Source organism: Hirundo rustica, chromosome 15 (genome assembly GCF_015227805.2).
Source record: "Hirundo rustica isolate bHirRus1 chromosome 15, bHirRus1.pri.v3, whole genome shotgun sequence".
NCBI classification, from domain to species: Eukaryota; Metazoa; Chordata; class Aves; order Passeriformes; family Hirundinidae; genus Hirundo; species Hirundo rustica.
The window spans coordinates 5,989,505-6,017,151 of NC_053464.1; the positions used below are offsets into that span (position 1 = coordinate 5,989,505).

Here is a 27,647-nt window from a genome sequence, read left to right on the forward strand (position 1 = left end):
GTCTTTGTCAGCAACTCTTTTTCCTCAGTCATTGCACAAGTACAAGTAGCCCAACACTCTCTTCAAAGGATCATGCTGAAACTTTGCACTGAAAGCTCAAACATAAGGAATTGGATTCAGATACAAATTCCTTGGCTTACTTTCCTGTCTATTTTTACATAGAAGTTGAAAGAAAAGTATATCAAGGAACTCAATTAAAAAAATGGTATCTGACATGTCTAGAGCTTTTTCCTATCCAGACAGTTGTCCCCAAAAGAATGAAATGAAATTTAGCTTTAAAAGTTTTTTGAGATAATGGATAGGCTCTTCATCCCTGACCACTTTTCTATCATCTAGTATCCAGTTTATACCGCAGAATCCTACAAAGAGTTTAAGGAACAAATCAAAATCACCCTGGGTTCCATACTTGTAGCAGCCTCAACGTTAGCAGTCTTCAGAGCTTTTTTCCTACCTACAATGACAAACTGGACAAGATCAGGTCACAATTTCGATGGACATTTAACCAACACTGATATACTTATAAAGTCGCTTGTATATTTCATCTATGAGCAGCCATTACTTGAATTAAAATTACAGTGCTTGGCTTGTATTTTTGAAAATAGGTCTCAGGCATTCTTGTTGTAGAGTCACGAAAATTGAGAAGACTGAGAATGTGTCAGAACCTCCAGTGACTCTAGCCTATTTCTCTACAGAAGGCTGCTTCACACTTTTTTATAGAGTAAAGAAAGCACTATGAGAGAGCTCATTCTCATCTGTTCAAGAAAGTGTAAAATACATTCTAGAAGTGTGAGAAGAACCAGTGAAAGAACTGCTGGGATTTTCTCACAGAGTGCCTTTATTTGAATGTCAGCAACTTTAATCTAGATCACTCATTATGTAACAGGACCGCACAAATTCAGTGATATATTGGAAAAAGACCTTTTTAACCTGGTTTGTGTTGGTCCTCTAATAGTTCTTAAAGCTTGCAAAGCCCACTCAGGAATAACTTGCACAAATACATGAGGTTTATCAATAAATATCCCTTTAAAATATCACTTAAGGTCACAGCTAAGACGTGAAATGTTACTTACAATGCACACTTTGTTTGTCTAAGCATATTTGGCAGGTAATCTCACAGTACAGTGAGCTTCCTCCATCATCTCAGGTTTAATTGCTTCCCAACACACACTCTTTTCCTATTAATGCTTTTTGACAAATTCACTGCACATTAACATTCATTACTTGCTCTCTCATGCAAAATGGGCCAGAGTTTCTCAATCCCAGTAAGTTTTCAAAATGAACTAGTTTCTAGCTCAGATGGGTGCGGGTGCTGGCACTGCAAAATTTGGGATGCTGCCGAGTACAGTTAGAGGCTTGCCTAGCAGAGCCCCAGTCAGAGCAGTGAGCAAAGCAGTCTCTTCTCTACTGGAGCACCATTTGAGAAAATACTACCTGCTGTTGTTAAATGACAGAAAAACAGGGATTTTTCTATAGACAAGACATTTTTGAACCACACAAATGGAACAGAAGAGGCTTTGAGGACTATTACTGCAAAACCCTTCAATGATAGTTTCAATCTGTAACCGTCCCCTAAGTGTTTCACTGTGCTATTTCTGCAGTCAGAGAGCTTTTCCTGTCTCTTGCTGTTTCTTCAGCTCAGATAAAATTCCTAGAATTAGACATGCTTTCTCTGTCCTACCAGGATTCAGTTCCTATTTGATCCTAGACAAGGCTTTCAATCTACCACTCAAGACTTTCGCTCCAGGAAGGTTCCAACTTCCTAATCAAGAAGATTATACAAAGCAGATTGGCACTGAGAGTGTTCTGCAAGTCCACCCACCTCTGCTCCCAGCCTGCAGCTGATGCCCATTTCTGAAATACCAATAGCATTAGTTACCAATTCACTTTCCTGCACTCCAGTTGAATATTAAAGGCCTCTGACTATTGGTCAAAACTCTGATATTCAACACAAGCATACTCTGAGGATCTTTTAGGAACTGCAGGAAAGCCTTGTGAGAGAAGGATAATAGAAGGGAGGTGATTTCTCCTGCATGAGATGTGATACTGGTTTGGAGTCTGTAAAACTGAACGATCTAATGAGAAATTGCATAGTCAGTCCTTTAAAGCTATGGACCCTCTTCACCTGCAATGTAAATTACACATGAAAAGCAAAATTATAGTAATGGAATATGTACTTGTGGGGTAGAAGTTTTAAGAACTAGGATTCTAGAGAAGGAAGATAGGTTTGCACTAGTTCTAAATTCTCAGCAAAAGCAAGAGTTACTAAGATGTTCTTAAAAATACCTTTCTAAGTTTAAACTGTAAAATATCTCAACTTAAGTTGATCCTTCCTCACAAGAGTTACTGTATCATTAATACTAACTCTTGGACAGTCTTCATTTCACCACAACTGCAGAAGGCAACCCCTGAGATACCTACAGAGCCTATAGGTAACTTTTTATGTTCTCTCAACTGCAAATTAAGCTTATTTATACATATAAAAACATGCTCTAAGGTAACAGATGGGAGCTTCTGTGAGAAATATGCACATAAATTTTAGGTTTCATGTGAGCTGTAGATGAAAACAAGCATACTGCCTCAGATTGAAATCTCCCAGCTGTATTGATTTTTCAGAATGGAACATGACTGTAAGTTATTCACAGATGCTCTCCTCCCGCAGCAGCAAGCTGCTCTCCATCCTCTCATGGGAAAAGGTGCACTGAGGAGAACTACAGATGAGCTGGGGAAAGAAAAACTACTCTAGGCATGAACTGCAATGGATGTGACTGAATAAAAGCATTTGGTCAGAAGTCCAGGAATTCTTTTTTTAAAAAACCAAACAATCTCATCCCTCTTCTTCTTCCTCATATCATTCCCTTCATCATATATGTACATATAACTCCACTATGTGACCTGCCTCAGACAACAATCCTGTCAAAGACAGCAACATTGCTCATCTCTGGTCTCTACCCCATCCCAAAAAAGTCTCAGTCCCAACCACTGGCAGACATTCCTTCATTTCTTCTTCATTGCCCAGTCTCCCAAAAACTTTGCAATGGAGCTTTCTGCTCCTACTCCCACAGTGCCATTGTCCAGGGAGGTTCTGCAGCTCACACAGAGCATTCCCTGAGCTGGCTTCTACCTCAGCAGGGGAGAACTGAGGCAGCAGGGCAAAGCTGAGGCACCAAAACAGCTTGCAGAATAAACCCAATCCAAAACGCCCACAGCTTTCCAAGTTGTCCTGTCTCCCACCTCAACAAGGTGAAACATCATGCCCCTGCAAGGTTAGCAGGAAGTTTTTAAGCAGGGATTGTGCAACCAAACACATGAAGAATGGATACAATGCTGGAGAACCAGGCATGGCCCAGGTTTGGTAGGATTATGGATAGGAAATCCAACTTGTATTCATGGTACTTGTGATTTACCCTGACATGAACACATTGGACCTCTTGGGCTTGTTTTTTTATTGTTTGGATCCATGACCTCACTGGCAAATCATCCCAGTAAGTGAGCATTTAGGGATGCTTATTCAGTGAGTTAACCCCTTCGGAGCAAAACCCCTGCACTCAGGCATCATTCAGGAGCAATCTTACTCTGTCAGTGGGATCTCCACATGTAGCCTGTACTGCGCAGCAAGCTGTAATATTCTACAGGAACAGCCTTCACGATCTTAGGACAAAAGAACGTTCAGCAGCAGCAAATTCTGAGCAGAAGCATTTGATACAGTCACGACACTCTGCCATGGAAGATTTACTTCTTTATTGAGGCACAAGATTGCAACTGCTGAAATTCTGTCTCCTGGGCATTTGAAGTCTATAGCACCTCCACAAACTCGAAGTTTACTCAACTAGAAAAGCTAAAAATAAACCCAAATATAAATGCTGTAGCAGACTGACATTCATAGATCCTGAAATCCAATGCACATCAATGCTGACCTAGAACAACCGAAGCCGCATGGTCATTTCACAACTCACAGCTTGCCCTATATAAGGGTGCTAAATTCTGAAGAAAACCAGTGGTCATAATTGTCATCATAAGTCCTTTTTTTCTTATTGCATTCCTCTAAACAGACCAAAATAAAAAACCTTCGCAATTCCTCCCAAGGTTATTCTGCACACTCCCACACAAGAGAATTCCTGGCGGTACGGATCTGATGAAGTTATGAATCACTGAGTTTTAGAAACAACCAGGAGACCCTCAAGACTTGGTATAAACAGATGAACAGGAGTTTGTCTTGTAACTGCACCGTGACAGAGATTGAGTTCCTGCCCCAACATAGGGCTGCTACCATTGGGACTCCAACATGAAAAACTGCTGCCTGTGCCCAGTACCTGCACAGGTTCCACAGCTGGAGACTTCCATTCTGGCTTTATTTAAGCTCACAGATGAGACCCACATACTGAATCAGCTGCACAGAACCAGCATCCCATGGCTCTGAAGCATCCTGAGCAGCTCCAGCTGTAGTAGGAACAACTTCATAGTGACAGACTGATTCAGATGTTCCTGCTGGAGTGTACATTAGTTTTTCAATGAGACAAGCAGTTCTGACCGTCCCTGAAGTCTGCAGCTGGAAGCCTCACGCAGGCAGCAAATGATGCTGCAGCAGAGAAATGATGGTTACTAAGTCGTCATCTTTAGAAGCAGGAGCCACAGGCACAGCACTCCTCTGACACGTTCACACACCTCAAGCAGTCTGCAAAAGAATTTGCTCTAAATTGGTGAAACAAACCAGAGGATTCGTTTTGTTTGCCTTCAGCACAGAAAAGGATGCAAAACATCCCCTTGCAAAGGGAACTCTTTTGCACCAAAAATTCATTTGCAAAATATTGAAGCTAAGTCCCAGATTTCAATTTTTGCAAGAAGTATTATGGTTAGCATCATACCTACCAACACTCATCCTTAAACACTTCAAGCAGACCTAAAATGATATTACATATCTTCCTGAATATTCAGAAGATAAGATAATCAAAATTTCTCATCTCAGAGAGATCATTAGGAAGTGCAGGTCTAGTTTCTAAATTGTAACTTCCAGCCACTACAGATCATTCCAGCAAATATACCCAACTATTATGTTTATCCCACAGCTTAAGTCATCCCCCAAATGACTACTGGAGCCTCCAGTTTCACTTGTTATCTCTTCAGTGGTGCAGTTATGCATGAACATTAATTATAGCATAAAGGAAACCAAAGTTATTAAAAACATCAAATAAATGGGAATTATTCCTACAAAAATAGTTGGTATGAGGCAAAGCATTAAGTTTTGACATTAAGTGAAAAGTAACATCCACTTTCAATTTTAACACCCCTCTTTTGAAATAAACCCAAAATTGATCAACAATGTTTAGTTATTCTTGATCTTCTTCCATACCCTCAATTTCTATTTCAATTTAAATATGGAGGATGTATGTTAAACGTGACAAGGGAAAGATGTTTTTTAAACCAAAAGTACTTCTTCTGAACTAAAGCATGAGTTCTTTTGCAGAAATCCACTCTCCACTTGAAGGAAAACATTAGCACTGTCCAAAACCTTGCACATCTGAAAAGGGACTCACATATTTTATAAAAACCAGCCTTGACTGCACATAACCTCTTCACTTTATACCAGCATTTAACCAAAACTGGAAACAGGTAACAGTGGAGAAAGCAGGCTGGATAGCACACAACACAGCTAGAAAAATTTACAGTGTGGACTAGTGGCAAGAAAAACTAAAACTACTTTTACCTAAGTTCTTAATTCACATTAAAAATTAAACCCTACACCTGGCACAGAACAGTCTAAGTCTGGCTAATCTTCAGGGTAGCTGCATTTGGCAAAAGGAAGATTCATTTACATATCTTACACAAAAAAAAAATTAACAGCACAGAGAAATTGTCCCATATACCACAGACACATTGCTTCAAAATGAGTTCCTGAAATTAAAAAAAAAAAAAAAAAAAAAAAAGATAATTTGAAATCCTCAAGAAATAAGAACCAGGAAAAGCTACAACCACAAGTTTTACTTTCCTGATGCTTGCATGCCTTCTCTTTACTTCCCATTATGTAGAACACTTGAATACGACACATTTAAAGCAATCTTGCCCAGTAATCTCCAGCAGAGAGGTAAAGGATGCAGCAGCTTTTTTACAAAATCTGTCCTCAAACCAGCAGCTAAATATTCCACAATCCACGGGTGACTGCCTGGAATGAAGCAGCATGTGCTATTCTGGATTTGGGACCCTGCAGCTTTAACCAATTATTTACATAGTCATGAAGATCAGCGTTTTTTGACAGAATTTTGGAGATCTCCACCAGCAAGAGCTGTCACTGGTGCTCCTGGGAGGAGGGAGCAGGAGGGTAGAATGAGAGTCAATTGGAAGACTCTTGCCCAAATTACCTCTTACAGCATAACTGAGAGGTAGGGCACTACCAAAACCTGCAGCAGAACTTAGTACTGGAGGCCAACATGAAGGTGGACTCTAACCACAAGGGAATAATACTGGAATTTTCACCCCTTTGATGCACCTTGGCAGAGGAATCCGGTGCAGTACAGAGCCCTGAGGCTCTCCATTTTGCAGGGAAAATGAAAACGTTTCTAATGCTGCAACAAGAAATGCAGAAGTGTTTTAAGAAAGTCACTATAACACAAAAAGAAGAAAATAATAATCCCACATTTCATGCCCTGTTCTATACACCCTATCTAAAAAGCCAACCCCCATATACAAAATAAGAGAAGGATGGACTCTCATATTCTCTTTTACAAGTTCTATTAGGAATACAATAATCCTCACCTTTTTTTGTTACATATTTTAAATAATTAAACAACGAAAGTTCCAGATACCCATCCGCAGTATAAAGCAGCAGCTTGTGCCCCCAAGGCAAGCTCCATGTAGACCAGCCCTGCCTGTGTTCTCTGATAAAAGGCAATCACTCTGAAGGAACTGTCACCATTAATGTCACTGCAACGAGTGCTTTTGACATCTCACCAACTTGAATTGCCAGAAATAAAAGTTTGAGGAAGCAAATTTCCCTTTGCTTGCAGAACACTTTATTATGAAACCTTTGAAACCAAATTTTCCCTGGCCAGGTGCTGTAATGTCCCTGGTCACGTCTTTTCAAGGAAGCATCAAGTACCTGTTTCTGTGTCATTGGTTACATTCCCTACAGTGAGCTGTGGAGGTGCAAGTAATAATTGTCCACTTATACAAAGCAAATGAATCATCATGTCACCATGCTCCTGAGCAACCAGAGCCAAATGGAATTTCAAATCTCCTTCTAAAACTTATTTTTAATAAATAGTTCTATTCTAGAATTCTTCCCAAAATTTAGCCACGTGTCAGCTGCCTTCCCTCGCCACGTAACTCGTTACAAACTCTGCCTCATCTCACAGACTGTAACACATCTAATTTTCGAGCACCTTGTCTGTCAGCATGCAAGCTGTAAATCCAAAAACCTTGGGACAAGCAGTACATATCACCTGTGCTGGCTGGCTTGGAACTTGCTGTCCAGGAGGTACCAAGGCTGGGTAGTAGATTCTCACCCTCTCTTTATACTTTGACTGACAGTCATGCCTAGAGGGAATCCTTTCCACTAAACCTAATTGTTTTACTGAAATGCTGCCAGACACCTCCATTACACCCCTGATGTGCCAGGAGGAATTATAGCTTTTATTTGCACTTTCCTAAAAATAGCTCAGTACTGCATGCCAAGATGGGGATCCTGACATTCACAATTTGGAAGAGGCAAGCTAAGAGTTATCTTGAAACAAAGCACTGTTCTGCTTTCTTTTAAGAATGAAATTATTCTAAATTCCAAGAGAGGGACAGTTAACTGTAGCTACCACTTCAAGGGTATCCCAGACAAGAACATTTTTTTGTAAATACCTAAGTTTCCTGCCACAAGCACACAAACAGGAGTGACATCAGTTGAGATCCCTGTTTAAGAACTTCTTTGGTAAGTAGTTGTTGATTGTTCTTTTATGGAGACGTTGTCTATTTTCACCTTTTAGCATGACCAGAAGAAAATATCCTTAAAATGGGAAGTGCTGCTTAGGTTGCAGTGTATTTGCATACACCATGCAGCTACATTAAAAAAATGGATTTCATAGCATGAAAATACATTTCTCTTAGCAATTATACCATTCTTGTGATAATCAGAAAATTCATTTATGCATATAATAAGTGTCAGGGCTTTTTCCCCCTCTGCAACAACACCTCACAAATCCATTTTTTCCCCTATAATCAAATATTTTTTCCATAGTCTCATCAATGCTGCCATTTGAAATTTGATTTTATAGGACAAATTAATTTTATTATTAAAAAATAGTAACTTTAAGGGGAAAAAACACATCCAGTAAAAAGAGGCAAAAAGATACGCATTTCTGAGCTAAAACCAACTCATTCAATGGCACACTACTTACAGGACTTACTTTGAACACTGGCACACAGCAAAAATTCTGTTTTGTCTTTCTCCTATGGACACACTTACAATTCCCAGATGGAACACAAATTTTCTCTCCTTGAAAAGCATGGCCAGCACACAAACAGCTCTGTTTGCTTCTCCATTTCACACACATCCACTGCTGTATCAGCCAACTTCAGCTTGTTAAGCCTCGTTCCAAGGCTGTTTGCTTTGTTTCTGATTTCAAAGCACAGAGATCTTTCCTCACACTGGGTTTTGCCCAGTGGTTGTCCTGTGCTCTGCTCACCCTTCTCAAACTAAAGAACAGAACAGGATCCAGTGATGCAATTGTTCTTGTATTGTGTTAGACTATGAACCAGCATGCAAAAATTTCTGATTAATGTTACTCTGTGTGACACAAGATGTGTTAACTTCCTCTAAACAATTCAGTTAACTGGTATTATGCAAGGATAATAACTGGAGATCTGGAATGACATTTATTTCTAGTCTTTCATAGGCCAGTGGCACAGAGATGAATACTTTTACAAATATAAAAGGTGAATTCTTTAAAAAGAAAAGCATCATTCAAGATTCCAGGTACTTTCTACTTGACTGAACGACATGCACGGTTACAATTTAACTTGCAGTGGATTCATGCAACATCCAGAGTTCTTTTACAGAGGAGCATGCAAGCACTTCCTAAACAGCTTACACACTTTTCAGCTTCAGCATATATCTCAGCTCAACTGATCTACCCTAGTAAATTGTATCCCTGCAGAGAAAATAAGGTTTTAAGTTTTCTTCTCAATGCACAAGCCTGTACAGGATGAATTAAGCTAAGGAGAAATAATCACTGTCTGGTTTATTGTTTTGTCTTTCCCAGTAATCAGAGTTACATTATCCACAACAAAAGGCCAATAAAAGTCAGAGAAGGATTTCATTACCCACACATTATTCCATAGCTACTTGTTACCATACTGAGAATTCAGACCTGAAAAATCAGGTTACTTGAACAGCCAGTGGATTACAAGTCTACTGGGAATAGTTGGTAACAAAATTAATATTCAAGCCCAGTAGCCTATTAGGACATTTGTTCTCATTTGGGATTTCCAACTTATTTACCCATAAGACTTTTTGCAGTGGAAGACAGTTCACAGTTCATCACTTCAAACTTCAACAAGGCAGTTCCCAAAGAAAACAAGATCAGTGGTATTTTAATCAACATGGCAACATGCCAGAAGAAAAGATAGATTTTCACATACCTAGCAGGGTAAATAACAGACTAGTCACTGCACTAAGAGAACATGGGAAAAGTTACTAAGTGCCAGAGTGGGATATGTTGGGTCATTTATTCTTTTCCCCTCATCCCCTGAAAAGACTAAAATCATATAATTTCCAGAAACTATTTTTTCTGACAGCCTGAATAATAGCATCCTCTGCTCCATCTTGTCATAGCTAGTCTCTCCTTCCAAATCTGTGTGTCTGCAAATGTCTGCTGTTTCAATCCTAAAATATTACCAGTATAGACAAAACTGTGTCTGAGCAGAGAGTACATGGAATAAGGTAACACTGCAGCACAGTTCAACTGTCCACATCTGAAATAATGATAAAGTAGAAACTGCTGTAATTCCCAAACCACAGATAAAGTTTGGGAAAGCAGATTTACCATCCCCTGGACAAAGTCCCAGCCTGAACTCCAGACCTCCTGGTACCTGAAGGAGTGAAGGAACCTGCCCCACATAACCCTTCTCTAGGAGTCACACCTGCAGCCTTTAAAATTCCTCCCTGTCACAGAAATGTCTCAGTATCACCAGCACCACTTTTTGAGTCAATTTATCCCTCACAGGCTCGTCAATCACCTCTTAGAGACAAGAGCAGAAAATAAATACTTCAATAGAAGATGACACCAAAGAAAGCAACTGACATATCAATTGTTTGTATGTGAGCAAGAGCTATTTACACACTTTTATCTGCCTTGTATTGTACTTAAGTCCTTTAGGGACTACAAATTTTCCTGCACATCCATTCAGACAGTTACTTAAAAACTTACCGGCTCACAAGAGAACAGCCAGCTGTGAAAATCAGAGTCTGATTTTGAGATCATGTTTAACTTAGACTAAAATTAGTAATTATGAATGGGTGGAGGTTTTTTCAAAAGTACCAGTGAACACAGGAGACCAGACTGCTCATTTGCTGATTTGCTAAATGTTTCTTGATGTTTCGCTGCTCTTTGCAGCATGTTGATCTTCACTTTGGAAAAAACACGGGGCAAATTCTGCAAGTTTTCTGTCCAAAACAGCAGACAAAACACAGCTGCCATTCCAAGGCATTTCCAATGAAACTGAGGCAGGAGGCCAACTCTCACTTTTAAAGCAGAGGCAAACCATAGGCAACTCATCTGGCCCTGAGGGCCTCTGTGTGCCAGTCAGACTAGATCAGATGCAGCAAAGGAGCAAAGAAATGGAAGAGACAACTTAAACTCAGAATATTTTTCCAAAGCTCTCCCAGCAAAGTAGGTCTAGAGCAGAGAGAAGTAGCAGCACAGGGGAGGGATCAGGGGAATCAAGACACAACTGACTTGACGAACAAGCTGAAAGTAGATGGTGGTCCTCTCAAAATCAAAAATTGAAACCTGTCGGTAAAAGAAACAAGAGGAAAACAAATCCAAATGTGGCTTTGTTGGTGGACATTGAAGCAGTTCCAGGAGTTTTGGCTGTGGTAGCAACACAACTTTGTTTCATGACTGCCTGGTGACACCAGTAAAGCAGAAACACTGAGTGATAAAACATTTGCTAAGTCAGAGGTTAAGGCATGTGCTTCAAAATAAACTGCTGCTTGGCAAGGGACTCACAAAGCTACACTAACTTTTTCCAGCACCTCCTAGTTTAATACCTCCTTGGTTAATAACATGAGTACAAGAAACAGATGTATCCTGTTTACATCAGTCCCACTGGGGAAAAAAAAAAAAAAAAAAAAAAAAAAGAAACGCACACACAAAAAAAAAAGTCATCACACAAAATATTAAAACAAAGTATGTTTGCTAATGTTTGCTATTCCAATTTCTTCTGCTCTCACAAAAACACAACTAGAAGGGCCTTAAGCTTCCTGAAGCACCTTTTTTTTTTTTTTTTTTTTTTTTTTTTTTTTTTTTTTTTTTTACCTGCATTAGCCTTTTTTTTCCTACATGGTAACATATTTTCATTAACAAGCATTTTTTAACAAAGTAATTGGCCTCTGAAGATCCCTGAAAATGAAGCAGCTGTAAGAGCTAAAGAGATTAGAATTCCAGCATTAATGAAGCCTGGAAAAAGTGTGAATTGCTTCAGGGAAGGAAGAGGCTTGGACATTTTGAAATAGAATTTTATCCAGTTTGCTGTTCAACCTTTTTTGGAGGAAAAAAATACAAACAGTTCTAACCGTGTGTTGTAGACCATAGGTAGAACTCATTAACACATCATTTTAACTGTCCTCTCCAGCCACAGCAAATCACCAGAAAAAAGATTTTTCCCACTTCATTCAAGTGTTTTGGGAAGAATATTGAATTATTGCCAGGACATAGTTTTAATTCTTTAAACACAGCCACAGGAAATAATGCAGCATAACTAAAGTTTTACAGTCTTCCTTTCCTAATGTTCTGCTGTGTATCATCACTGGAGAGCTTCTCTCAGGTACTGAGAAACCATCCTTCCACAGCTTGAATCTGCACAATAATGACAGATTCTGAAAAGCATTGCCTTCTGTAGCCTTTTTAAAGAGCTCTTCAATAATAAAATCAAATTCTCAGTGATAGTGACACTCATTTCCAGTTGCTCAACAAGATAAAGTGTGTTGTCTCTGAAGAACCCCTCAAAGCTATGTGAACACGCACCTGAGATCATCCTTTCCTCAGGACAGTACTGAAAAGAAAATATCATTGTAATTATATAGCAATTTCCACTCCCTTGACCAGATTACTTCCAATAATCACATTATCATCACCTCGTTATATTCACTATATAGGTATTAGCCCACGGCACACTCCCCTGTGTGTCATGGCAATCACTAGGAACCCTTGCTCTAGAGCAAAATAAAGAATTTAAAAAATATTTTAGTCCAAGAAACGAAGTTTTAAATGAGAGTCAGTATCAAAAAGCTGGTTGGTCTAGAACACCTGATTATTTACACACAGAAATACCACCACGCAATGGCAACAAACGTCCAGCACAGACATTAAAAACCTGTAATGCTTTGGGTGTCCGGCTGCAACTGCAACCCAGACTGCCCGCAAATTTAGGTCCTATAAAGCCCTGCTCAGCATGCCTGACATGCAGACATCACCACTTCCAGCCTCGGCTGCGACTGGACCACAGAACACACAAACGTCTGTTATGGATACTGCAGCCTTCCAACAATGTAGCTCCAGGGCTGGTAATGGGTTCTCCTTTTCCCTAACAGACCGGGATGACAAGCAGCAAACAGCATCGTTTTTCCAAGTGGAGAGTACATCTCCATCACATCTCTCTTGAGAATTCCATTGCTGCCTCAGGCACAAAAGAACAAAATACAGAAAGGCAGAAATACTCGAAGAAAAGTCAGGTTATCCTGCTTCACATAAAAATGTAGAGATACTTTTAATTTCTGGGGAAATGTTATGTTCTTTTCCAGGAGATCAGGCTTTAAAATTGTATAGAGCATAGTTCCACCATATTCCAACAGGAATCCCAAGGCCAGTCTCTTTCCAAAGCTGAAGAGCACAGTCCTTGACTGTCTGATAAGGAGCACATCAGGATCCTACTCCTCCCACTTCACCTTTACCAAATCTAACATTTATATAACCCTAACTGGATTTGGACGCAGTGTTATTATAGTATTGCATGGTTTTCTCAATCTGAAACTTTCTGTAAATGTAAAGAAGAATGTAGAATTAGAAAGAGTACACTGAAGGAACATGCTCATCCTTCTTCACTGAAGAGTTTCCATCATAACACCAGCCACCTTCTTGTTATTCCTGAGCTGTTCCATCTAAACACCATTCACTACTCTGAGTTTCAGTTGTCTGACTCATTTTACGTTGTTTAATCAGTTTTCTTCCAAGCATGTCTGGCCTGTGTTTTTAATCAAAATACAATGCAATCCAGTGAATTTACTGTACTTCTTACAGCTGTAGTCTTAACCTCAGAAAATTTCCCACCCTGGCCAACAGACATAACTAATCAAAAACTAGAATAAAAAGCCACAGTGAGCAGCACAGATTTTAATCCTATCCACCCAGTCATGGAGAGAACTGCTAAAATCTGGGTTAATCCTTCCAATCCTTAGTCAGAAATGAAAGTCTGTGCAATTGAAATAGTATGCCAGAATTAGATTTGCTTGTGCTAAGGATTTGATTAAGCCAAAAATTAAGATCTGAAATACCTTCAGTTAAAACCAAAATAGTGCCTTTCCACTGACAGATATCATAATCCAGAAGAGTCGTTGTACTGAGACCAAACTCATAACTCTTCTCTCCACAGGAAATTAATTTGGGACAAATCCCAGACACACTGATTTTTCAGCTAGTTTTGTCCAAAAAAAAAAAAATCAGCCTTTCTCCAAAGTGATGATGACAACTACTGTATTGGAATGTCACTAGTGAGGAAGGACAAGGAACAGTCACTAGTGAGGAAGACCACAGAAATAAAGACAATTACTTATATTGATTTTAGTATGAAGCAGATTCTTACTAACACTGGCAATTTCAACTACTTTAAGTTTGTTACTGCACTCAAAAACATTACATATCCATTAGATATAAAATATGCAACCCATATCTATCTACCTGTATTGGGCAGGGGATTGACTTTATTTTCAGCAGACTGAGAGATTACACACGTCAACACAGGAAATTTTAAAAATTAAGAAGGGAGGTTACTAGTCTTCCAGGAGCCATTTCACTTAAGCCTCTTCATCATTTGATTAAAGCCTGCACAAATCTAAAATATTGCAAATAGTCTGCTTTTGCTGCTGCTGCAAGTCTTCAGATTTGTCTATAGCCAATTTACGTCAAGGCTGAATTTTACAGTTGTTTTCTTGTTGGAGTTACATGAGATCACTCCAAGCCCCAGAACACCAGTGATTCCCTTGAGCCTACAAATGCCACATCTGTGCACTTGTGTAACACATCACACTGTGCAGTCACCACGGGAGGCAAAAGCAAAGTGGCAGAAAAACTCTCAGTTACAAATATTTAAGATATATGGTAAAAGAATAATAGAGGGAAATATTCAGCTGCTATTCTCCATGTCAAGATAGCCAGAGGTTTCAAGCTGTTGCATAAGCATATTTCTGTAATCTTTGTTGCTCCAAAGCTGGAAGCTTTTACTCAGGCAAGGCTATTTGAAGTTACTTTGGGAACTGGCTCGCCACAGATGGAAAAAACAAATGATTAAACCAGCTCAATAGGGAGCCAAGCTCACTGTACACACTTGATTTAAAAAGAAACTAAGGGAAGGAGATTTTTTTTAATACAAACTAGAATGCCTATTAAGAAGGAAGATATTCCTTCAGCTGAGCTGAATTAGAAAAGCTGTTTTAATACCAGAATTTTTAGCTGTGTGGAATATGCAAATGAAACCTCAGAATGACCCAGTAAGGCAGAAACCTAACTGTCAAAATGAAGTTGAAATAAGTGATCAGGTTTAACTCAAATAAAACCAACTAGCTTGTCAACAGGGTATTTCATTAGCAATCCAGTATATCATGAGAGAGAACACCCCAAGTGCAGCCCTTAACAAACCAAATCATTCCTTTTACTAGAGATTTCTCTTCTAAGCAGAAAATGCTTTAAGTCTATTGTGTGCTTGGCCTTTCCATCTCAGATATTACAAGACTATGTCTGCATCTTTATGGCTGTTACATAAAGAACATATTAAGCCTCTCATTAGAAAGGAAAACCCCCCTTCATTATCTCTTTACACAGCAGCATCCAAATCAGGAAGAGCAATTAAATTAGCATTAAAGGACTAATTATTTAAAGCATTTGCTTAGTTTGCACTTGCTCTTTGTCCTTTACTTCCCAATGAAATCAATCACACCAAAGTCAGGACCCCACAAGCAGGATTTTTGCTTTCCACATGGACTTGTATATGAGCTGCCCGCTATCTTTTCCTAGTGACAGTTTGCTCCTCAGCTTTCAGAAATGCTTTTGCTGACCTAGAGAGCTTTCTTCTGCATAACTTATTTAAAACTAAGGTTCTGCATGCCTATAACCTACTTTAGACAGTTTTAAAAAAAAATGCAGTAGAGTGTGGGAAATGAGCAAAGTTCGTTCTTATTTTAGCTTAAGTTTTCCACTGCTTTCAGGCAGTGTCCACTGACTGCTCCACTGCAGCTTAACAAATCAATAGGACCTATACAGAATAAAGATTGCTGAGGTGGACTCTTACATTTTATTATTGCCTGAAATATCCCCCCATTTTAAGATCTCTGCCTCATACTGTAAAAAAGATAAATCAATACCCAGCTTCTCTTAAGTCAGGAGTCTTCCCATAACAGGAAGGAACCAGAAAGAACAACGCAATTTAAACAAGCACACTAAAGATTGGTAAAGCTTTCAGTGACCAGTAAAGACACACATACTACAGTTGACAGCTGGGTCCACACAAACTTCCTGCACATTCATTTTTTTTTTTTTTTTTTTTCAGATATCATGTGATGTGTTTTTATGAGAAATTGGGAATCCAAAAATATCTGTATATAGTGAGAAGGTACTGAGCAATGTTTCAGGATATTACAACATGATTTTTCTTTTATTATTTGCACCTGTCCTAAGTCATCTATTTATTGTCATCTTTTCACTGATCATTGGAAATATTTCAGTTACTCTTATAGTATAAAATAGTGATAGATAGTAAAAAGCAACAGGAATGCAAGAGATTGCAAGCCTGAGAAACTTTTGAAATTACTTTTGCAGCTGTTAAGACTGGCAAAAATGACAGGATATCTGGAAATGGCTGTGAAGATCATTTTTGTCCTTACCTAGCCCAAAGTGTGGAGGGGATCCTGTAACTTGTATTTTCCCCTCCACAAGTGAGCTCACCCCGCAAGAGCCAAGGCTGTCCTTGTCTGGCTCTTCCCTGTGCTCTGATCTCTGCAGACACTGCTCATTTTCAAGATCATGATCCAACCAGTCACTTAGACAACATCAGGACTTGTGTCATTCAGGATCCAGAACTTTGTTCAGTGCACATAACAACAATTTAGATACTAAGTGCCAGTGAACCTGAGTCTCAGAACAGTGTTTTTAAAGTAACAACACATTCACATATGGGGGGACTGCAAAATAGCAATCACCTAACACAGTGGGAAGAAATTTGATTTCATACTTCTTTCCTGTCAGTCTGTCCTCTCCACAAGTATTCTGAAGGCCCTAATGGGAGATGCAAAATTCAGAACTTCATTAAATTATAAAAGGAAATTATAAATATATTTTGAGACTCCAGTTCCTAAAAAATGCAAGGTAATAGGCACTCCCACAAAGCACCTGAACAGAGTGAACATAAGTGCATAGAAAAAAAGTACTTATATTACTAGAAATCAGAGAATTAGTGAAAACTATTTCCATTATTACAGAAATGAATACTTACACAGAGCAGCATCAGTAGCCAGCCAAGTGCAAAGGGGACGATTTTATTTCAGGAAAGCCTATAATAGACTCCCTGTCTCTGAGGTTATACTAAAGGGAAAAAAAAACAAGAGCAGTAGGGAAATTTTAAATTGCTTTAGAATGGATACAAGGAGACTCTCCAATACATCAATTTCTAGATGGTTAACTACAGCCCAGACTCCCCATATTGCAACAGGAAACACAAGCACCTCCCTGTACAAGCATGTAGAGCAGCCAATGAGTGCAGAAGGAATGACTTAGGACTGAAAAGGATTGCCCAGAATCCCAAGGTCAGGAACCCTGAAGAGAGAGAGTTGGAAACTGTTCAGAATTTTGAATAATTCTGGCTTTCTCATACTGCTTTCTTCCCAAAAATGTCACTTCCATCAGTAACTTTATTTCTGTTTTATCACCACCAACACTGTCCTAGCTCGCCTCGTTCAGTTTATGCTCCTTCCCTCTATTTCCTGCTTATTAAATAGGAATAGGTTTGACTTAAATTCATAGTTTTTACTTTGTTCTTGGGACTAATTGAAAATTTTTATTTGATCCAATTAAGATGATTTTAGCAACAGTCTTCTGTGCTCTGTGCACACTGAAAGAGTCCCAGTTTTAGCAAAGAGTATTCCTAAAATTCAGGGATACAGAATTTTAAGTAGAGAGCTATATTCCCTCCAACCCTTTGCTTCTGCTAGAAGTGAACGAAGGTAATAAATGGGGAAAAAAAGGCATTCTAACTAACATGACGGTCAAGTATCAAGTGGAATAGCAAATGGATGGGGTGCAGCTGAAAGCTCCATCAGAGGAGGGTTTTTGGAAGCAGATCTTGGGTGAAGGAGGTTGGCAGACAATGGACTGGGTAAGGAAAAATCCAGTCTAGGAGTGGGTGAAGAAAGCAAATATTTCTTTCTACAGCTTTTGTACCAGTTTGCTGTTACATAGTTAAGGGAGAAGAGCTTAAAGTTCCACATGCTAAGCAGCTGAGCCATCCACATCTTTCTCCTGAACCCAGATTCCACAAAAGGAAATATCGGTCTTTTTGGAGATAGCAGTAGTCAAATGCAGATAAAGGAGAGAGGGGATGATGGCAAACAGATCAAAACAAAATAAAGGACAGGGTTAGCTTGTTTCCTACAAAAATAATGTGACTGAAAATAAACCAGACCATCCTAAATGGTACTTGACTAGAATACAGACACTTATCATTCTGGCATCTGTTTTCTTATGATGAATTCACAAGCCTTATCTCATCCCAATTAGGTACTTCATATAGCTCTGATGCCTATGCCAACACAATTTACTCAGAACTCTTAATTAGCCTCACATACAAAAAAATAACATGCAATTTCTCTGGTAATTATATGTTTCTGTAACTCCTAAAAGCAGCTTGTTACTTAGAACAGACTACCTTAATTCTATTTTCTGTCCTACCTAATTGTGTTGCAAATTTTGTCGAGCTGAAAGGTGGCTATAAAATCCCTGCCCTTTCTTCTTTCTCAGTGGTTCTACATACAAAGAGCGTTTCCACTAGACACAAAATCAATGCAGTGAAAACAAAGCAGTCCTATTGCTAATTTAGTCACATGGAAAGAAACTGCTCAGCACAAATAGACAAAACTTCCCATCAATAAAGTTACAGAAGTCTTCAACCAAAAGTTAGGACACTAAAAAAAAAAAAAAAAAAAAAAGCAGCTTTCCACCCAGCAATCCTTTGAATGAAACATGTTTATGGAAGTATCTTGCTGCAACATGCACAAAAAGCAGGTTATAAATAGTCACAAACACTGAGCAGAGGCCATGGAGCAAGACCATCACTGGTGTTCTCAGTCATGCTGCAGCAAAGAAACAGTTCAGCCCATCTTCATTAAAAGCCTAGAAGGAAATTACTTTCCCAAACCTATGATGGAGGCAGGAAGCCCAAAGCACTGATTGAGGAGTCATCTGGTAATGAAGCACCTCTCCAAGACAGCTTACTCAAAACCCCAATCAAGGGATGCACAAAGTTGGGAGATGTATGGTCTTGATCTGAAAAAAATCTACTTTACCCAAGCTGCTCCAAAATGGCTATGTGATCCTGTTGGGAAATCACCCTACTGTTGGCCAGTGCAGCACACCAAAGCACCTCCACCTCTAGGCTCCATCCCAAGCAGTAGGTAAATCAATGCACTTGAAAAATATTAAAAGCATGAAGATTACCACCGGTCTTTCTCTCACTCTTCCTTCTCCACCTTCAGCAAGGGAATCCAGGAGAAAGAGGAGAACATATATGTATACAAAAAACCACCAGACCTCGATTTCTTAGGTCTGATCATACCCAAATATGAAACAAAAATGTCATACAAAAGAAATGGAGATTGTTTTGGAGCTGTATGCAGAATATTGCAGTGTTTTAGTCAAATCTCATCCAGACCCCTTTAATGTGTCTCTCAGCGTGTTGCAGCCAGAAGCAAGTGCACCTCTGCTTTGAATTTGCCCCTGTCCAAAAGCATGTTAATCTTGCTTGGCAAGACTGACCAATGTACAACCAAATGGAGTTACTGCTCTAAACATTTATGACCACTCTGACCTCATATATGTTGCTGGGTTTCCTAATTTTAGTTCAGTCTCTTTAACTGCAGAAAAGAAATGGGTTACACAAACCATCTACATATGTACATTTATGAATGATTTCTTTAGCCCACAAATGAAGCTGAAAGAACCAGTATGCAAATAAAATCTTAGTCACAAATTTGAAAAAGGAACAGTTCCTAGTCCAAGAGGTTTAAATCACTCACAAAGGTTAATCAGGGAACCCCATTTACCCCTCAGCCCAGGAGCCCCCATGGCTGAGTTCCAGAAATGCAGACCTTTCTCCAAAGGAATTTTGCTCTTCCCCAAATAAGAGACAACTTGTCCACCTGGAACCTCCTCCTCCCTCCAAATACTGAGGCTTTTTGATCACTTAAGCTTCATGTGGATGGAACATACAGGAAAAACTGCTGTAGGGAAAGGAGACAATGTCAACTGTGTATCAAATTTACAGCTGCTGGGCACCAACCAACCTCCATCAACAACCTGGAATATCTCATTTGCATATCAGCAAAACTCATTTTCTTATTGGCTGTTCAGATTTTATACTACATTTCTCCTGCACACATCAATTTTTCTCCAAAACATTTCCCCTTCTAACTAACCAATGTTTTTTCCAGTTCTGGTTTCACAGAGCCTGTGAGTTTCACCTTTTCCCTGTCCCAGAAAATCGAGTCTTGGGACAGAGGAAGGTACATCCTGCATTACTGAAGGGCACAAAACGTTTTCCTTGAAAGAGTGGGGAGACCAGAGCATAACCCATGAGCAGCACTGTCCCTCCAGGGCCATGAGAGCCCCAGCTGGGTGTCTCCCTTGAGAAGCCACAGGGGCCTGGGCTGCGAACACACTGCAGAACTGGAGCTCTGCACTCAGAGAATTAAACCACGTGCAGTTTTACAAACTGTGCCTCCAGCTTATGCACCTCAGTTGCAAGCACAGGGGTTTTCTCCTAAGGACATTAAGTCTAAATCTAATATAAATAGCCAATGATGCTGCAGCAGCTTTATGTATTTATTTCAGTGAAGCACAGAAGAAAATATCTCAAGGATTTAAACAAACAATATGGTGACAGATGGTGTGGAGACAATCCAGGCTGGGCTCCCTCAGTAAAATCCACACAACTCCATAGCTCCAGGGAAGAGCAGAGGCAGAGGAGGAAGGAGGGGGGAAGAGGGGAAGAGAAAGAGTACACACAAACCAGATGACCATAGATTTGTAAAAAATAAAAGCTACAGCCTGCAAAGTTTTTCTGTGCATTTATATAAAGCCCTTTGTACCATCACCATGTAGGCAGATCTATCCCAGAGTCTTCCAAGCAATATAAAAAAAAAAAAATTATAAAGAAATTCTTCAAATTAAATTGTTAGTTCAAATAACTGACAAAACACACTAAAGAACTGTCTATTCAAATAATCTAAGCATCCTCAAAAATAATTAATAGATGAAACAAAAAATGTGTTTGACATTGTACCAAAGTCCTTCTGTCCCATACACTGCATAATTTTGTATTTTCAGGTGCATTCTCTGGATATATTCTAATTGCCAGAAACTTGCTATGTATTTTATAATGGTCTATAATTATTTTATAGCTTAAAAGGAATAATTTTTAATTTTGTATTTGAGAATGTTCTTTGGGGGGAAAAAATCCAAAGATGCCACCAGGAATTTCTGCAAGCAGAAAATCATGCTGAAGGTCTTGTGTCCAATGCTCACAGCCCAGGAGTCTGCTGCGTTGTAATTACCCATAGGAAGGCAATAGTTTGGAGAGATTACATGAGAGATCTACTACAGGGACTTGCTAGCAGTTTGAAGATGTTGCTCAAAACAAAGACACTTAAGGATTTCTATTTTCAAGAGCTGTAAGAACAGTCTGAAGAGAAAGAAAACAGTACCTTTGAGATGAAAATATATAGCTTACTGCAAAGGACTAACGTGAAGCCAAACACTCCTCTTTCCTAAATGAGTGGTGTGTAGAAACCAACACTGCACCCTCAGCTTAGCTGCAGTTGTAAATTTAAGCAAACTAAAATATCAGGAACCCACCAACACCTAAACTGCATGAAAAATCAAGCAAACTCAAGAAGACTTCTATTTCCTACAACATGCTCATTAGTTACCAAAATTCCTAATCTTTTCAAAATTACCTTCCCTCTACTTTGGAAAATTAAACTAAATATCCCTCCCTTGAGCTCCATAAGAGTGACAGTTCAAGTCTACTCTTGCAGTATTCCAGAAATTCATCCATGTTTTCCTTCACTGGATTAAGAGGGATAAACTTAAGCGGACAAGAGAACGAGGAATAATATAATCACCTCAGAAATTGCTAGGAAAACCCTTTCAAAAAATGAATGCGAGAAAGAGAGCGAAAAAGCAAAGCTCACATCATTAATATAGTGCTCCCCTGAGTTCCACGACCCAGCTGAAAGCAGCAAACACTCCCAGCCATGCCAGTACAGCAAGCTCTATATCCCAACCACATCACCCTGGCACGGCACTGCCTCCTGAGGAGGAAAAGCACAGGATATTGTATCCACTCACTTCACTCACCTCAGCAGGACAAATCTCAGGCACCTTTTTAACCATTTAAGACCACTGATTACAGTAGGTGTGTGCAAAAGGTGCTACCACAGATTACATTCTAAGTCTAAAAAATCTTAAGGATGTGCAAGACTTTTGGGAAAGTTCATAGAGATTGGCTTTCATGGATATGGACAAGTAAACACAGATTTGCAAGGAGGTCAGTGCTACATTTCTATTGCAGCTCAAAATAAAAATTAGAATATCTGAAGGTTATTCTTCCCACAGGGGCCTTCATACAGCTAGAAGGGGAGAAAATCAAATTCAATTGCTTCTTTAAATGAGTCGGAAGCTGAAAATATTGTGTGCAACAGACTATGTAGTAGTGCAAGCTACTATGTCTAGACCTGAAACAGCAGTTATATGAATACTGCTATTTTTACACTAAAGTATTTATTAACCTATGGTTTAGTCTTCAAGTATTTTACAGTAACAAAGCCTAAGTGAGTATCATGCTCAGAAACATATTGCCTTACACATCAGCCATCAGAAAAGTTGTTACTATAGAAAATTTACCATTTTCTATAATGAAATACAGAACTGCTTTTACAAGCCAACAGGCTGGACAGAAATCTGCATATGGCAGACATCATTTAGAGAATCACTGTGCCATGGAGACATTTGGCAAAGAAAAAGAGGATGTGTGGAGGAACTTTAGGATCGTCAACAAAGTCAAGTACAGATAAGAGACCATAAATGCTCCAGAGAGCCAGGAGTCTGGGTGGGCTCTGATCACAGCTGCTTAGAGCTCTGGTTTGCACAAGTGCAGCACAGTTTTTTGCCTCTCAAATGAGCTAAAACAAAGCAATTCCATCTATACCTTATAATGAGATGAAAATGACAAGTCTTGCAAAATACCTGCAAGTATTTCACTAAAGTACCTAAAAAATCACCACCAAAGGAATGAAAGATTTCCAAGTACAGTTTCACTCAGTGCTTACCAGCAATTAGATGCCCCATGTATGCACCATCCCGGCAGCGCTCCAGGGCTGGGGGGCCCGTGCATGGATGGGCTGAACGTGAGTCAGCAGTGCTCCCTTTCGGTGGCACAGCCCGAGGAAGCTGCGGCAGCAGCTGCTCCAGGAGGGACTGATCCCCTCGCAGCACTCACGAGCCGTATCTGCAGTCCCCTGTCCTGTTTGGGGTCTCCCCACTCAAGACACCAAAATCTCCAAGCAAGTCCAAAGGACTGCAAGGGCTGTAGGAACCTTTACCCCAGGAAAGCGACAGGTAAGGAGCGCTGTAAATTGCAGCCTACAGCTGCACTGAGACGGAGCAGGACTCGGATTCACAGCAAAAGAACAAAGGCCTGTGGCATCAAGGGAAATTCGAATGGGATAAAAGGGAAATATTTGCATGGTGAGAGAGGTTAATTACTGAAACAGATTGCCCAGGGAGGCTGTGGTACCTACTTCCAGAGATATTCAAAACTTGACTGGATGATCTGACCTCAATATTAGCTCATCACAGAGCTAGGGCTGGGTTAGACAACCTCCAGCAATCCTGTCTAACCTCCAGGGCTCTCATACAACCATTATGCAATAATATACAGTACTTACCTGTTGGAAAAGCAGTTAGTTATTGTGCGTAACATTTCCAGATCTGTTCCAAGAAGTATCACTTTGTGACAGCCCTTCTGGAATATTTCCCTCACCTTTAACACTTCTTGACTATGTTATAACTGTGAGTGCTTCCACAACAGTAAAATGCTGCAAATTACATATCAGAAAAACTTCTAGAAATATTTAGGTTTGCAATAGGCAAAAGCAGTACGATTCAAAGACACTAAATATTCCTGGATGTATTTATAGATATCTTTCCTGCATGTGAAGAAACAAGTCTTTTAGCATTAACACAGAACTAACCATGATGATGTTAAAAAAAAAAAAAGTATCACAAACACTATCATTGTAGTAATAGCATGTGGTGAAACAAAGGTAACTATGTTTGAAACCAAATGCTCAAGTCAGAAAACAGTTCCTAAGTAATGTTTGTGTAGAGATCTCAAATGTCAAGAGATACAAGATGAATAAACAGCCAGCCTGTTTTCAGCATCCTCGTACAGATGCCCCAGACAATTCTCATCTTGTTTCAGAATACCACATCTGAACATGTTTGAAGTGTGTGGCAGAATTGGGGAGCACAGCCAAGGAGCAGTTCACTGACAGGAGAGTTCCTGCCAAAAGCAGGTGATGAAATCAGCTGGAGCAGAGCATGTGGCACTGTCCAAAGGGCATCTCTGCAGCACAGTCGGGATCAGGTAAGTGTCAAACAACTTCAGGTGTCCCATTGGTTTGTTGGTAGGGTTTGGACAGCTGATGTCAAGTGAAAATAGATCAGTGAGGCTCAGAAAACATTTCGGTTTGGTTGGCTTCACATGTCTATTTTCCATGTCTGAATCACGCAAAATCTCTCCTCAGATGGTGCAGGCAAACTCTGAGAAAACTGAAGTGGAGCTGGGCTGGCGAAGGAGGCAGTCTAGACAACACACCACTCACCCCAGATGTTCAAACAGGGAGGGACTCAGTGCTTCAAAAGCTGTATGCCCTGCATTAATCACTGCAAACTCAAAATGTGGCCATACCTCATCCTTAGAAGTCTAGAACAACTTTTTTTTTTAATTTGTTTTTATGGATATGGCTCTTCAGTCAAGATTCACATTGGCATAATATTTATTAGCCACAGAGAATATGGTAGCTTATCTCCTCTGAGTCATTCAGTGAAGCCTTCAGCAGCATAGAGCATTATAGATGAGTTCTCATTCCTGTGCCCTCAGCTTAGTTGAGTTCAGCACCACATAACAACCACCTGGCACAGAACTCATACGATAAGGACATAAATGAAACGGCCTGATTAGAGTACCAGAGCGCTACATCCACAAGCAGGACTGGGACAAGGCACTTTTTGCATAGCCAGGCATCTTAATGCATGAGACAAAGCAGGAGACTTACAATAATCTTCACAAGTCAGCCAACACCTATGTGTGCCAGCTAAAATCCTGACAGTGACTTGAAAGATTTCATACTTGGAATCCTTCTCCCTCAGATTTCATCTCTCCACCTTTATGACAGCACTGTGAATTTCAATTTCATCTCCCAGGAATTCATTCCTGAATAAATGGTTAATTGAGTGACACATGCAAGTCTCATTACTGCAATGTTCCAAACCCTGTTTCAAGACACTGCACATTGCAAAGGTCAGGTTGAAAATTAAGGCAATACTAGTTACATGAACAAACAATTCCTTCAGCCAATTCAAGCTGCTGAAGACCGCTCTATTAGATTGTTTTAACACACAAAAGACAATTTTGATTTCCCAAATGGAAATCTTAGAAGCTAAATTTCAGCAGGAAGTTTGCTAATAAAACTTCAATAACCCCTAAAATAAAAGGCAGTGATACAATAACGATAATATAAGCATACAGTGAAAATAGTAGTAATTTACTGAGACAAAAAAGAAAAATAGACTGTTTAATTTTCTAGAGGCTCTTATATAAAAATAGATCTGTATCAGTGACATCCCGCATCTGTTACCGAGAGTGAAGATAATCCTGTAAGGAATTCTTCCAGCGTGTCATTGCTTAGCCCTGGCTGGGATCTTCAAGTGTTCTTACACTGGCAGAGACAGTTAAGTGAAATATATATCAAATAGAAACACTTAAGTACATATAAAACCCAGCTTTAAAAGACAAGTAAATCTGCACTGTAATTTTAAAGCATATGAAATAACTGCCTCTAATTTGGTCACTGCTATTGCATTAAAGATAGCAGCATTGACTGTAATGATCTTTCGGTATAAAAATCAAGATGTCAAAGCCATTGTTATAGGATCTCTGCTATCATTCAGCACTTATTGTCCTCCCCTTGTACGATAAGTTCATAAAGAAAGATCATTGAAAATAGCAAGAGAAACAGACCTCTTATCCCAATGGAAAAAAAGTCTTTTCCAGAGGTAAAAAGTTTCCAAAGTTCAAAGCTGATCCCTCAATCATAACTAATCCTGCTGCTTTCCCCCCCCCCCCCCTTACTTCACAAAATAATATACCTGGACCACTTCCTTTTCAGATATGTTCAGAAAGCCCTTTACTATTCAAAAGTCACTCATAAGAAATAATAATAACCTATGAATAAGGAACGCTAAAATACGGAAATATCGGAAATAAGTTACAATTAACATTAAAGAGCCTCATGTGCTGGCAAACCAGTGACTTCCCACATCTGCACTCTCTCTTTGAGCTCTCCTCTCTTACACCAGAGTGGAGCTCCTCTGACTTTCAGGTGAGGCAGAGTCCCCAGCAGAGCTCAGCACTAAGTGCCTGTTTCAGAAACAGCGGCAATCACCTCACAACATCAACGCTGCAGTGCCAGCAAGGAGTTCTTAAAAACTGTTACAGCCTTAAGGAAATTGAGACATGAGTCATTTTTGCTCTTCTAGTCTCACAACAGATTACATAAAAATATGTTTTCCAACAAAACCATTTGTCATTATCTCCAAATTTCAGACAATCCTTTACTGGATTTCATGAACTACAGTAGGAAATTAGAAGTATCCAGTTAGCAAAAATCTAATTCAATAAACCTATGGAATGCACTTGGTTCAAGTGTGAGAGACTACTTAATTCAGACACTGTAGTGGGTCACTAAAGTCTGGCTTATTATTGTCCTATTATTACTGTTGCACCCAAATACATTCAGGTCTATTGCTTGCTATTTCTTATAAGCACCACAGAACATCTGCTTATAGTTTTAGATCTTATCCTCAAAATCAATTTATGAACCTACTATTATGAGGCTGTTTTTGTATTTATTGATCATACTAGCTATTAAAGTTTTTTAACCATCATTCCATATGCTGGAGAGTCATATCTCATCAGGACTGCTTTTACAGTGTTAGAAAGTTGAGTGTCAGGCACAAGCCCCAAAGTATTTCTGAGTATTTGATGAACCATCAACAAAGACACCATTATGCATACTTTTTTCCTTTTTTTAAGTACAGAGAGACAATTAAGAGCTGCTTGTAGCAATTAGTTATTCATGATAGAGACCAACACAATGATGCACATTAGAATAGCAAGAGCTCTTAGTAAATGTTCCTACCTTATCTGCCATTATCATGGAGGCCCCGCCATGAATTCCCAGAATTGGAATAGAAGTCTGAGATGAAATAAAATCCAAAATCTGAGCTACTGCCTCCTGATCAGTGTCATCTCCAAAAACCACTCCGTGGATCTTGGTGCCTGACATCAAGTCACAAACATGTGTGATGATGCTCTTAGGGTCAGTCTGGTTCACAAGAAGGGTCACTACATTGATATCAACAGTCAGGTCTGCTGACATTTCCCTGGTCCAGAGAGCTCTGATATCTCTCTCTGTTATATACTTGGTCCTTCCCAGAATCACTGCAATGTTCAGGATGGGATAATTTTTCTCTGCTCCACGAACAAGATCCAAAGGTGCCAGAAGAGCTTGGAGTACCAGGAGAGCACAGCCAATTTTCCTCATCTTTGCCAGCTTTATCCCCTGT

The 27,647-nt window shown here is 39.5% G+C and overlaps 1 protein-coding gene across 1 annotated transcript in view; it reads right to left on the reverse strand.

Moving 5' to 3' along the window:
• Positions 1-27,647, reverse strand: part of GRIN2A (glutamate ionotropic receptor NMDA type subunit 2A) — a 181,857-nt gene that overhangs the window by 125,883 nt on the left and 28,327 nt on the right. The window contains exon 3 of the mRNA XM_058422576.1: positions 27,221-27,643. Within this exon, the coding sequence (XP_058278559.1) occupies positions 27,221-27,625 (405 nt within the window). The 5' untranslated portion in view covers positions 27,626-27,643. The remainder of the gene's footprint in view (positions 1-27,220; positions 27,644-27,647) is intronic.